We start from the raw sequence: 13417 nt of genomic DNA, 5'->3' as shown, positions 1-13417 counted from the left end.
TGGAAGCACTTTGCATGGATCTCGGTTCTCGTGTTTTTTTTCCGTGTGCGTACCGTTTTTAAACTACTGCTGTAGTCCGTTCAGTTAAGAATGTGACACATGCGCTCTCTCACTACCAACTGTTCTGAACACTGACCAAATGTGTGGAAAAAAAAAAAAACTCACTCTTGTGCTTTTCTTTTCCTTCTTTTTCCTTTCTTTCTTCCTTCCTTTCTTCTTACTTTGTTCTTTCTTTTTTCTCTACCTCTAACCTGTCTAATCTTGATTCTCTCTCTCTCTCTCTCTCTCTCTCTCTCTCTCTCTCTCTCTCTCTCTCTAGTATTTATCAATAATAATAATTATGATAAATATTATAACTAACTAGTACTACGTGTTGGTCAAGAGGAATGCTGTGTACTTGAAATGTTTCATAAATTGTTTTATATCATAAATAATAAACATGCTTCTTGTATTTAAACTGAACCTTAAAGTTCAAGTTCAAGAGTGTGTTTGATTTCACACAGTTTCAGGACTTAAAGGTCCTGAGAAAAACCTCTAGCATCAACAAAACAGTCCTCACTTTGTGAAGTGCCCTTTACAAAAGCGCAGTGTTCAATGCTTTATTGGAAAGGCATAGCGTTTCTTTTTAGTTACTGAGATTAAGGTTCGAGTTCTCGAAGGTTCGAGTCCTGTTCTAATTATATGTAGGTATCTACATTTATGAATTATTCTTCCAAATTGGCTGGACTTTAATCTTGGACTTTAGTCTAAAATCCTTTTGCTTTGAGTGACTTTATACCTTAATTATGGTTATTTTATTAAAATAAATTATTGAACATTCCCTTTTGTCAATACCAAACCAATCATAACACTATCAGAACTTTACCAAATGTTTCGGTAGTGGCATTTTAGCTAATTATGAGCAGAACTCAAAAAACTCTAGCCAGTGCATGACTAACAAACACAGCTTTGTACAGCTGTACTCACATAAAATCATAACATTTTTAATTAAAACACAAAAAAATTTACTTAATTGCAGAAAATATGCATTTCAGTACTGCCAGTTCTTGATTTAGGCAAACCTTTCAGCCATGTTGCTGAGTTTGAGTGGAGGTGAGTCTGTGTTAACAATTAAATGTGTGAGTGTGTGAGTGCTATTGCTTTGTTTAAATTTTTAATGTTATTATTGAAAAATGATAATTAAACCCTTAATTATTGTAATCAGTCATTAACATAATCACAACTACTATTTAATTAGTAGACAAAATTGATATTTCAAGTTTTTCTGTTTTGCTCTAAGTGGTCTTTTATCATAAAATGAAATTGAGTCATTAAGACAGTGATGGAGGCCTGAATTTCATTATTGCTCTAGTTTGATAACTTATTTTTTGAAAAATGCAAAAACTAGAACTTGACATAAATTATCATTCTGTTAAACCTAGATGACCAAGGAAAATTAATGAAGAAAGTAAAAAAAAATGATTAAAACAAATGGAGAAAATGGAACTCCTAATAACTGCAAGACCTGTTAGACCACCCACACTGTCCCCATCAGGTAATCAGCAAGGCTTTTATCTCTGAGAGAGAGGAGAAAATCAAGCTCCACTCTTGATTCAGATCTAAAAACATTCACAGGTGTTTCTGTCCACCCTTCCACTGTGAGAAGACAACACTATGAGTCTGAAAGGATGTGTAGCTGTCAAGAAGACATTATTGAGAAAAGGAAAAGGAAAAAAAAAATCCAAGAACAATGGACTGACCACCCCAGAGTCCAGACCTTAACATCACTGAATGTGTTTGGGATTGGTTGCATTATAAAAAGCATAAAATTCAACCAACTTCTAAGACTGAACTTTGAGGTGTGGAAATATATTCCAGTAAATTTCTCCGAAAAACTGAAACTGAGTCTCCTAAAAAGAATGGAAGCTGTAGTAAATACTGATATTATACTTACTGGTGAGGCTTCTGTATAATTTTTGGTTAAATGTTTTTTATGCTTTAGGAACACCTGGACTTAATGGCTAACGATGGTTCTTCAAGGGTCCTTTAGTAAAAACAGTGGTTCCATTCAGAACCATGAGTTCTACATAAAACGTGTGAAAATGGTTCTGTATAGCACCAAAAAGGGTTCTTCTAGTGTTATGATGTCAAGCTTGTAACCATAGAAGAACGCTTTTTGGCCTTTGAGGCTGTAGTCTCAAAAAGACCATATACAACACATTCTCTTTCAATCTGAAGAACCATTTCATCATGCAAAGAACCATGCATGAAATGGTTCTTCTAAACAGAACCATTGCCTTTACAAAAGAACCCTTAAATAACCATCTTTTTTTAAGTGTGTAGATTTGGGACATATTGATAGTTTATATAACATAATATAATACAATATAATATAATACGTGTGTTTGTACATGCGCGTCAGATGACGTCCCTCCCCTCTCCACTCAGCTGGACCACCCCACCGTTCGCTCATCCACTCTCTCCCGATCCTCGCTCCTGATTGGCTGCCGCAATAGCTTCTCCCGTCTCACTATCATCACTCCATACCGCCAGCCAATCAGCGCGCCGTTGCCGCGCGCCTACGTCATCCTCGTCTTGTCTCGGCCAATGGGCGCAGCCGAAGTGCCTCTACATTAAAGCCGCTCGGGCTCGAGCAGGTAGAAGAGACGCTTCTCAAAGGTAAGAAACTCAGCTTCGCTCAGCTTTGACCACAACTTACAGCACTTTTACCGCCTCAGAGGTAAATTATACCGGCTCGTTCCACTCAGGACCGTTTAAATACGCTTTAATCCGCTCCGACGCCTTCCAGACCTCACCTTTCAGACCCTCAACTCACTGTCCGCAGTGACAGTGCGGTACTTTGACGAAGCTGGAGTCGAGCTTTCTTATTCGCCAGCTTTAGGTTCGAATTCTCCCGTTCCACCTTAAATGGTGCAGCAGTTACAGCAGTTACCTGCCTCAGAATTCAGCTGCTGCACCATTTAAGGTGGAACGGGAGAATTCGAGCATGAAGCTGGCGAACAAGAAAGCTGACCTCAGCCTGGTGATACTTCGGCTGTTCGCAGACCTGCTGGTGTTGTTTATCTGACCTGTGCTTTACTCGTGGTGCGGTGAGAGCAGTGGAAACTTCCAGGCCTGACTGTGTTAAAATATGTAACGTTAGCTGCATCATAATGAGGGCTGGATGTAGTCGAAGTATGTATGGCTATACCATAAATCTGTAACAGTCTCCGTCCAGTGCATGGTACAGTAAAAATCTCTTACAGGGTAATTCCAGCGATTTTTCAGAATTCCTCCATAATTCAGTGGTTGAGATGTAAACAGTCATTCAGAGTGGTTTGATGTGAAATAGTTCATTTGTAGAGAAACTTACTGACTCTGATTCCTTACAGTGGTGGTGATAGGAACCAGGGGTCCCAATGTCTTCTGAGTTTAAATATGTAATGTTAATGATGCTAAAATAGTGGAAAGTTTTCTTTGTGGACTGTTTTACCTTAGAACAGCCTTCATGCATCCTTCCGCCATGGATGGCTATTTAAAATATATCTTTTAGGTCAAATCCTTACTGCAAAACTTTAGTAAAACAATGCCCCAGTCATCAGGCAGTGCATTCATAACCATTTCATGTAATAACTTTGTGTGAGGAAGCTTTCAGAGGTGGACGTCTGGTTCCTATCACCTCCACTGTGAGCAATTCTGGTTCTGTAAGTTTCACTAGAACGAAGCATTTCACAGCAAACCTCTCTGAATGACTTTGTTTACATCTTAACCATTAAATAACGCAGAAATTTGAAAAAATTGGTGGAGTTTCTCTTCAACTGAAGGTTCTAGAAAACAGTGACGTTCTACACAATGAGCTGTCTGTCAGAGGTGGGCACTTTCACTCAGTTACTTGTGTAAGAAGCACGGTTTAGTTGGATTTATGGACTGTTTTCCTCAGTATTTTCAAATCATTCTTACTTCTGCTTTAGTATATTTGTGGGGAAATGAATCAACCTTCAACTCCGTTCCATGCGAGTCATTCACATTCACTTGATACTGTTTACCTCAAGTTGTTTTTTGGTAGCTACTTTTACTTCTTCGGTCATTATTTTGTTGGAGTAACAGCACTTAAAGAGACAATCTGGCCAAAATGAAGAATTTACCATCACTCTATCTGTGGTAAACCTGCCCACTGGCCTTCTACAGTGGTGTTGCAATAGTGTCTAGAGTGAGATCTTTCTGTTTAAACACTGAAACTTCCCCTCTTCTGATGATGTGTTCTGAAGGTGGGAGGGACTTCTGAAAAACTACAAGCACTTTGGGGTGGATACTTGAGAGCAGGCAACAGAAGGAATCCAGATAGCTGATGCATGTGTATAGTCTCTACTTCAGTTAGTATTTCTTTATAACTCTGGGTAAATGGTCAGTGGCTGAAATGCATTTGCGTAATGCATGCTGGGAATTGTAGTACAAAATACTGATGGATAAAAAACACAAAAAGGATACAAAATCATGAATTCTGTCAAACCGATGAAGCTGAGCGATGCAATGCGGCACTACAGAATATTACATAAGATCATAAACAGTGTATTAAAAGTAGTTTTAGGCCTCTTAATGAATGGTTTCAAGCTCCTCTTCCCACTGTTTACTAAACAGATGCACTTTTATATCTGCAGTTCACCAGTGTCCTCATATTAACTGCTAAATCTTAAACCTTCATTGCGTTGCTGTTTGAGTCTCTCATTATCTCAGTCTGTCACATGTCTGTTAGGCCAGTTTTACTGTTTTTGACAGTAAGACTGAAAACTCATTAATGCCTCTCAAATGTATTCCACAATAAGGCAAAAGCTGTTTAAGGAATGTGTAACGTTGTGTTTGGTAACAGTCTAACAAACGTATTTGGCAGCTTTAGTATCTGCAGCGTAGATGGTATTGTGTAAATTAAGTTATATATGAGTATATGAGGGTGTCTGAGTCCTTATCAAGTCTGAGAGTGTGATATAACTGCTGCCTTTGAACTTGGTTCCAGTCCAAATGACCCATCTGGTCACTTCTGAGCTTTTGCTGCATTACAATTTGCTTAATTTGACCTTAGAAATGTGTTACTTCTGTCATTTTGGTGTGCTGGTAAAAACTAATTACATGATTAGTTATTCAATGAATTACATTATAATTACATTTACATTTGATTTACATTCTTTGCATTCTTTTCTGTTTGAACGTCAGAAAATTACAAAAATGAGAAATAAATGACAAAATAAAAATCTCCTTTTGTACTAGAAACACAAATGTTGAAACAGAATTTCAGTGCTTGTTTCAATCAATCAATCAATCAATGAGGGTGATCCTCATTTACAATGTTGCTGATACAGGAGAAGGGATTGATAATGTGTAAGAAAATATCAAATAATAAAGTAAATTTAATAAAAAAAAAGACTCAAATCAGGTAAGTAAAAGGTAAGTAAAAAAAAACATTAATAATAAAAATACATAAACATACAGTAGAAAATATGAAACAATAATTAAAGCGTAGCTAAAATGTGAAAGTTATTAAAATCAAAAGAAGATAAATTAAACAAAAGGAGGATAAGATAAAGGAAACAAAAATGAATTAAAATGACTAAAATAATAAAATAATCATAATTAAAATAAGAGAATAAGAATAATAAGTAATAAATAAGTAATTAAGTAATAAATAAGTAATAAGTAATAAATAAGTAAAAAAATAATGAACATGAGACAATAATAGTAAAAAATCAGGTAAAACAGTTGGGGGCAGTGTGGAGGTGGTTAGAGGGTATAAGTTTAAATTGACTGAGTGACCCAGAGAGCTGAGCTTTAGTGTTTCCTGTAGTGAGCTCCAGCTCGCTGGTGCACTGTAACTAAAGGCAGATTTTCCCAGTTCAGTAAAACCTCTCAGTACCTGGCATGTGATCCAACCACTGGATAATTACCATTATTTACAGACATCATTTAAGTAATCTATGCTGGCATACGGCCGGAGAGTGTTTTATAGATAAAAATAAACCAGTGTGTTTCCTGCTGTGTTGCTAGTGAGGGCCGACCAGCTCTTTCATACAGTCTGCGGTGATGAGTGTTGTACAGGTTTCAGTGAGCTGTGAGTGAGAAGTGTGGAATATACAATTTGAACAATGCATTTGTTATTGATGGTGATGATGCGTTAATGAATAAATCAGTTAATTATGTACCTTTGTTTGTTTGTTTGTTTGTTTACTCAAAGGGGCCCCACTGACCCACAGGCATGGAGGTGAACAGCACGACCAACATTTTGTCCTCGGCGTACCTGGCCGTGGAGTACGTGGACTCGTTGCTACCAGAGAACCCTCTGCAGGCGCCAGTGAAAGCAGCATGGAACCACATGCTTCAGAACTACAGCAAGTTTCAGATCGCAACGTGGGGCTCCCTCATCGTCCACGAGCTCATCTACTTCATTTTCTGCCTGCCGGGCTTCATCTTCCAGTTCCTGCCGTTCATGCAGAAGTACAAGATCCAGCAGGTGGGCATCAGGCTGACCAGTCAGGAGTCAGATTTCAGTAGGAATGTCATGATCAGGGTTTCTGCCTATAAACCCGATCCCGGCCAGTCCTAGTGTTGAATATCTGAAATGCAGTACTTTGTGAAAGTCAGCCGAGAAAATTGTTTAAAAGTATTTATCTTGGCAATAAGTGTGTTTTTGTTTGTGTACAACATATAACATGGTAATAAATGTAAATAAACATGTAACAGTAAAACGTATACGTGTTACATGTAATGCAGTTAATATGTTGTGAGCTAGTTAGAAGTTTGGTTCCAGATTTTTTCTCAGCTCTCCCAACAATGCATGGGTTCGTTAAAGTCGATCACCAGAACACGTGATTTAACTCAATAAAGCCAAATCAGATGTTGTATGATAACAACAGACAATGCTGGTCTGGAACTGGTTTAATGAACACATTTTAATCCATAAAATCACTGAGTATTGAAAGAATGTTTGTACTTTTTCTAATATTAATGTTTTTCTGAGCAAAACAGTTTTATTGCCCTTACTGACATTTTGTTTGTTTATTAATTTAAGGCATCTGCTACAGAGAACAAATATGGCATTTTTTGCAAATTATAACCCTAATATAACCCTAGTGCTCAATTTCTATTTATGTGTTACATAAAATATAAAACCTACAAGGTGTCTTAACTTTTGCACAGGCCACATTTTATGTTAATTTTTTCTAATATGTTAAATTCAGTGAATAAACAGTCATTGTGTATGAAAGTGTGCAGAAGTGTGATCCCTGTAGGGGGATGTGTAACTTATTTTCACTTAGAAAATCAACAAAACTTAATTTGACTAGGGTGCAAAAGTAAAAACAACAAAGTAAAAACAACAGAGAAAGAAAATAAAAAAGGTAATCAAAAATAAACAAATAATAAATAGCAGAAAAGGGGAAATATTTATTATTACAATTAAAAATCACAAGATAAAAGTATAAATAAAAAAAGAAAAAAAATTACAATCAAAATGCAACTAACAAGAAAATAAAAGTAAAAACGAAAAATTTAATAAATAAGACCAACTGCTTAGGTATTGAAATTAGGTATTGAATGTCATTGTTTTGATGCTGGTATTCAAGCAGTCCAGTCAGTTCAGTTTATACTACAATAGTACTGAATTACGATATTCAGCCTCTGACATCTTGCTGTATGTTTGTTATATTTCTGTGGGTCTGTGTTCAGGATAAACCAGAGACGTGGGAGTTGCAGTGGAAGTGCTTTAAGATGCTCCTCTTCAATCACTTCTTCATCCAGCTGCCTCTCATCTGTGGCACATACTACTTCACTGAATTCTTCAGCATCCCTTATGACTGGGAGTCCATGCCCCGCTGGTGAGAACATCTGTTTATAAAGCATCTCTAACAAAATCTCCACCTGGGTTTATATATTGGATTTTCTAGTACTTTTTGAGAGGGTGCTATTGTTGCATTGGGACAGTTGTACAGTTGTGTACTCTTGACATACTTTAGCAGTACTACATGATTAACCAGACAGTTAATCAAGCAGGGACATTTTTGTTGGAGGACGTCAGTCTCAAACCCTGCAGTTTGTTTTCTGGAGCTCTTTGTCTATCCTACAAATAGAGCATGTGAAACTGTTTTTTTCTGAATAGTTTAAACTCTTTGATTATCCAAGTAGATTATTGGACTGAATTCTTTTTTACACTTAAGTAACAAATACATATCCTTTCCTAGTTGAAAAGAAAACTATTAGTAGCTTGCATCCAGTCACCATTGCCTGTAGTATATTGTTGCTTTTATATCAAAGCCATTTATCCCACTTTTGTATTTTTATTTTTTAGCACATTTTTTTAAAAATTTGAGCATATCTGCTGCTCTTCACATTGTTTCATGAGAATGGACCAATAGAAATGATCCAAAATTACTTAGAATAAAATCTTTTTACATTAAATTAAAATTAAGAACATTTTTGGCTTCTTTTGTAAAGTTTCCATTTTGGAGATGCATGTTTTTTTTGGACAGTGACGATATGCTAATGTTTTTGCATGTGATTCAACTGGGTTTTATGCTATTTTTATGAATGTAGTAGAATCAGTTTGCCCAGGACTTTGTTAGATCTGTTTTGCACAGTGAAACTTCATACAACTAGTTGCATGTTGTGAGTTGCTTTGACAAAATTTGTATACAACTTGACAGTTATAAAAAGCAATTAGTTCATTATTACAGCAATACTTGCTAAAATACAGCAAAATTGTATTTTCCATTCACCATTCTCTCTATAAAGTGATCTGCAAGGTGTGATTTACATATCTGCACTTATCAATAAAAGTGTTCCAAACGTACTTGAAATATATGGTTAAAAAAATTGAAAACAGGTTAACATCCTCTACAAAGAACAAGCTTTAATGTGGCATTTTTCGGCCAATTTTAAGGCACAGTTTCTGTATATTTACTGAGGTTAACATTTTGTGCAGAGGTGTGTGTGTTCTCTGTAGAGGAGTGTACTTATTATTATTTGTACTTATAATTATATGTACTTATGTGTACTTCCATGTAATTTAATATACAACTGTATATTAAAAGTTTAGAACGTTTTGTCTTCTTTTATAGTATAAGTTTGTTGTGATTCAGCTGGATTTATTATCATTTTTATGAAGGTGACAGAATCAAGTTGCTCAGCACTTTCTTAAAGACACCAAACAAACAACAGAAGGTTTTTAAGCTTTGAAGCTTGTTTTTTTTTATAATTTCCAACCATAACAGATAGCTGAGGTACAGAAATAAAAAAAAATATATAATATATATATCTTTATTTAGGGGTTGTTTTCTCTCACACACACATTCGTCTCTTCCTCAGGACGTATCTGTTGGCTCAGTGTTTTGGCTGTTCAGTGATTGAGGATACGTGGCACTACTTCCTTCACAGAGCTCTGCACCACCGCAGAATCTACAAATACATCCACAAAGTCCACCACGAGTTCTCGGTGAGTTTTACACCCTCACCCTCAGCCACATACATATATGTCCTCTAAATGTGAAACTGTGCACTAAAATTAGCAGGTAAATGCAGTATTTACGTTTATGTTCTCCAATCTTATTTTCACTTAGAGAATCTACAAAAGCTACAAACTTTTGTATACGATCGTATGGAATTATTCTGTGACTTTGCCACTGGATTGAATTGAAAATATTGAAAATATAAAGACGTTTTTTGTGTGTATTTAGTCTCCGTTTGGGATGCAGGCTGAATACGCTCACCCTCTCGAGACACTAATCCTGGGGGCAGGGTTCTTCATCGGCATCATGGTGTTCTGTAATCATGTGGCTCTCCTTTGGGCGTGGGTCACTGTCCGCCTGCTGGAGACCATCGACGTGCACAGGTACACACGCACACACACACACACACACACACACACACACACACACACACAATCACTATTTAGTTTATGTTTTTAATTTACAATTTATATTTATTGATTTTTCAGTTATCACTCATTAAAAAAAAGATGAAATTTTGAACTCCAGTCTAATGACTGTGAAGACACCTGAACACCAGAGGGCGCTCTTTGGACTTGTGCCGGTTTCTTTATTAGTGGCCATTATTTACATACAGACAACAGCTCAAAGATTACTGCATGTCTGTCTTTTATTTAATTTTTTTACCTCCTTTGATACAGTCCATACTTCTGTTTCACACACATGTCACACGGCAAGGCCAAGTCTCTGAAGCCCTCTCAAAGTGTGTGTAATTAAATATTTATACACTTCAAGAAAAACATGAAACACAATCTGTAGCAGGTTACAATTTCTTTTTCATAAATGAATCCTATTTAGATGGTCTATAAACATACAATGTGGGTAAATGAGCACACAGCCACAGGATACAGCCGTTTTACATTCCAAGTTGATGTTACTATCAATAAAATAGTTTTATGCTTATTTATGCATAAATGAAAGATAATCAACACATTTTTGTTCATGCCTGGATGATGCATACATATAAATATATAGATTAACTCCCATTGTATACATTGCAGTTTCTAAAAAATGTTTTTTTTTTACATTTCATAAAATTATCAGTTTTAGTAACAAAAAAACATCAAAAAAACATTTCTGTAATCTGTAATGTGTAATATTACATGATATATATAGAGTACTGCACAAATGTTTTAGGCGCATAAGCAAATTATTTAAACCGATTTATCTTAACAATAACTTTGTACTTGTTAAAAACATATGTCATTAGAATATGCACAAATAAACATAAAGACAAAAAAAGTAGTTGATACATTGTGAGCTAGTGTGAAAAACATTGATCAGTTCAATTTCATCACCAGCACATTTGATTTAAGATAAAGAAATATTGATTAACCAAACCTGGTATTGGATGACAACTACACATTGACATGCATAAAGTCACTACTAATTTATTAGTTTTTTATTTGGATTTATTTGTAATACTCATGTTGTTTTGAGCAAATAAACGCTTACAGCCCAGATTACCAGCTTTTTTTAAATCTAAATAAAAAAAAATCATCTCAGGTATCTAAAACTGTTGCCCGATATTGTCTGCTTTTTCCTGATTCTGAAAAATGAATAATGAAGAAATAAAAAAAAATGAAAAATGGATACTTTGCGATGTACTTAATTTCTCTCTCTGTCCAGTGGATATGATATCCCTCTGAACCCGCTGCACCTGATCCCGTTCTACGCCGGCGCACGCTTCCACGACTTCCACCATATGAACTTTGTGGGCAACTACGGCTCGACGTTCACCTGGTGGGACAGACTCTTTAACACCGACTCCCAGTACAACAAATACACAGAGAAACAGGCTGTGAAGAAAGACGAGTAACACATTCACGAATGTGTTACAGAGCGGACTGAACAGATGTCGGTGAATCAATACCGGCATCCTAGATTTCACCCATTGTGCCTTTAAAAGGGAAGACACACTCACATACCTAGTAGGGTGACTGCTTTGCTGTGTCTATACCTCACTCACACAATATAAGATAGGCTGTTGTGATCTGAAGGGACCGTCGGGATTGGTGTCCTTCAGTGTCATTATTGAGTAATGCAGAAATCACTGTTAAATAATGACATCATTCCTCAAAGCACTTTACATTTCCTTCGTATGAAAGGCTTTGTCTTTTTAATGTTGTTTTTGTTAAAGGTTTTTCTCTTAACTGAGTCTCTGCTGGAAATCTAACAGAGGATACGATGCTTTCGGGTAGAATGCTGCATACACTAAAACCTTTTGTGGAAATTCATAGATAAAGTTATTATAATTTTTTAAGAAAAGAAAAATGTTTACTCTTTCTGAAGTGAGACAGGATATGCGGTGTGTTATCCTATAGGCTGTATGACATTACATTTGATAAGGCAGACTGAATAAACTGGTGAGAAATATTCAATTTGTGTCCATTTGGTCTTGTTCGCATTACGTTCTGTGTGTCATTTCCAGTGAAAGTTCTCATGTACATTCAAATACCATGGTATTTATACATCAGGGTTGGGTGAAGGAGCAGAAATATAATATATAAATACTTACAGACACAATATGCTTCTCAATATTTAGGTTTTTAGAGGTTTGAGCTGTAACACAGAAATAGAACCAGCAGTGCCATATTTTAAAAAATACTATCAAAAACTATGAATAAAATGATTTTTATTTAATGTTTCACATACTGTACTGCACGAAATCCAATAAACCAAGACTAATTATGCTCTCGGTGTAGTGAAACATATATGATCAGTGTTCCTTAAGTACTGATGTTATTCACAATATGCTTAGAATTTATCACAATATTAATAAATATTGTCATATTGCTCACCCCAGGTATACACACACATGCACACGTTTATACAAATAATATATCGTCGCTGTTGGAACAAAACCTTGACCTCTCCAAAAAGGTCACTTTATAGGAGAAAGAAAAAAGATGTTTTTTACTTTTAATGGAAGTTAATAGAGAAATTATTTATTTCAAGTAATTTTGGACCATTTCTGTTGGACTATTCATGATGAAATGTTCATATAATGTAAAGCTCTGGCGATTTCAAATTATGGAAAAAAGAACAAAAATGGAGACTGAAGGTTTTGTACTGATGGTAATGATATGTATATCGGGGCGGCTCAACCATTTAAGCAGCCTAAAGGTTATATATACAACATTTTTAACATGAATATAGCAGCAAACAACTATTTTCTATGTAACGACACAGCAATGCTGTGTGTGTGCACCACTTAAGGGGGAACGGCAAAATTCAAACAAGAAGCTGGCGAAAACTAAGCTGACTTAAGCTTCATTTAGAGTTGAAATGCATGGAAAGGGATGAGGAGGTTGTTCTCGCTTAATAAGTAAGAAACCTTAACTTATTTTTGCTGTTTCACAGAACCAATAGGTCAGTATTGTTTGGTCCTGTTTGCTAACGTTTGTGATAGCAACTGATTAGCTTTATAGCAGCAATTGTACTGACAGTTTGCTAACTCACAACCCTGCTAACGTTAGTAACATTCCTTGGTGTGCTGTTCTTCGCTCTAATGTCATATCATGGTATTTGTCTGTAAAACGTTTGCGAACGGTTTTATGGCCACAAAGATTTAAAAAAGTGTTATTCGCCTCAGCAATGCGCGTCAGTAGTGTAATTTAATTCCAGATAGTACATTTGAGGACTCTGATTGGACAGTTGCCCACCTTAGACCCTCCTCTTTTTAAGCTGCTTAATGACGTTAGGCCAATTGACTGTTCGCAACATAGTAAATAAATTAGTAAATTAGTCAGAATTATTAAGGCCGGTACACACCGAATGCAACAAGAAAAAACCACACAAAAATGAGAAACATTCAGACAATGTTTTCACATCTAAACTATAAACACCGGATGTGGCGCAAATTGTATTGCCAAAGTAATTTACTGTCATCTGAATAAATGGCTCGCATT

At 35.9% G+C, this 13417-nt stretch overlaps 1 protein-coding gene across 4 annotated transcripts; it reads left to right on the top strand.

Annotated features, from left to right (window-relative positions):
* The first annotated feature begins 2590 nt into the window (after window positions 1–2590).
* Window positions 2591–11887, top strand: msmo1 (methylsterol monooxygenase 1). Of its 4 annotated transcripts, none has more exons than XM_036582946.1 (6): window positions 2591–2658; window positions 6203–6478; window positions 7693–7841; window positions 9328–9454; window positions 9696–9850; window positions 11136–11887. In XM_036582946.1, the coding sequence occupies exons 2-6, from the start codon at window positions 6224–6226 to the stop codon at window positions 11323–11325; spliced, it is 876 nt and encodes a 291-aa protein (XP_036438839.1). In that variant the 5' UTR covers window positions 2591–2658; window positions 6203–6223; the 3' UTR covers window positions 11326–11887. The 4 variants fall into 4 exon arrangements, with proteins under 4 accessions (XP_036438839.1, XP_036438841.1, XP_036438838.1 ...); XM_036582948.1 differs by lacking the exon at window positions 2591–2658 and adding an exon at window positions 2697–2719; XM_036582945.1 differs by lacking the exon at window positions 2591–2658 and adding an exon at window positions 4257–4352.
* The last annotated feature ends 1530 nt before the right edge of the window (window positions 11888–13417 follow it).

This window comes from Colossoma macropomum, unplaced genomic scaffold (genome assembly GCF_904425465.1).
Source record: "Colossoma macropomum unplaced genomic scaffold, Colossoma_macropomum, whole genome shotgun sequence".
NCBI classification, from domain to species: domain Eukaryota; kingdom Metazoa; phylum Chordata; class Actinopteri; order Characiformes; family Serrasalmidae; genus Colossoma; species Colossoma macropomum.
Note: the sequence above shows the minus strand (reverse complement) of the source record. Positions and strands in the feature narration are given on the sequence as shown.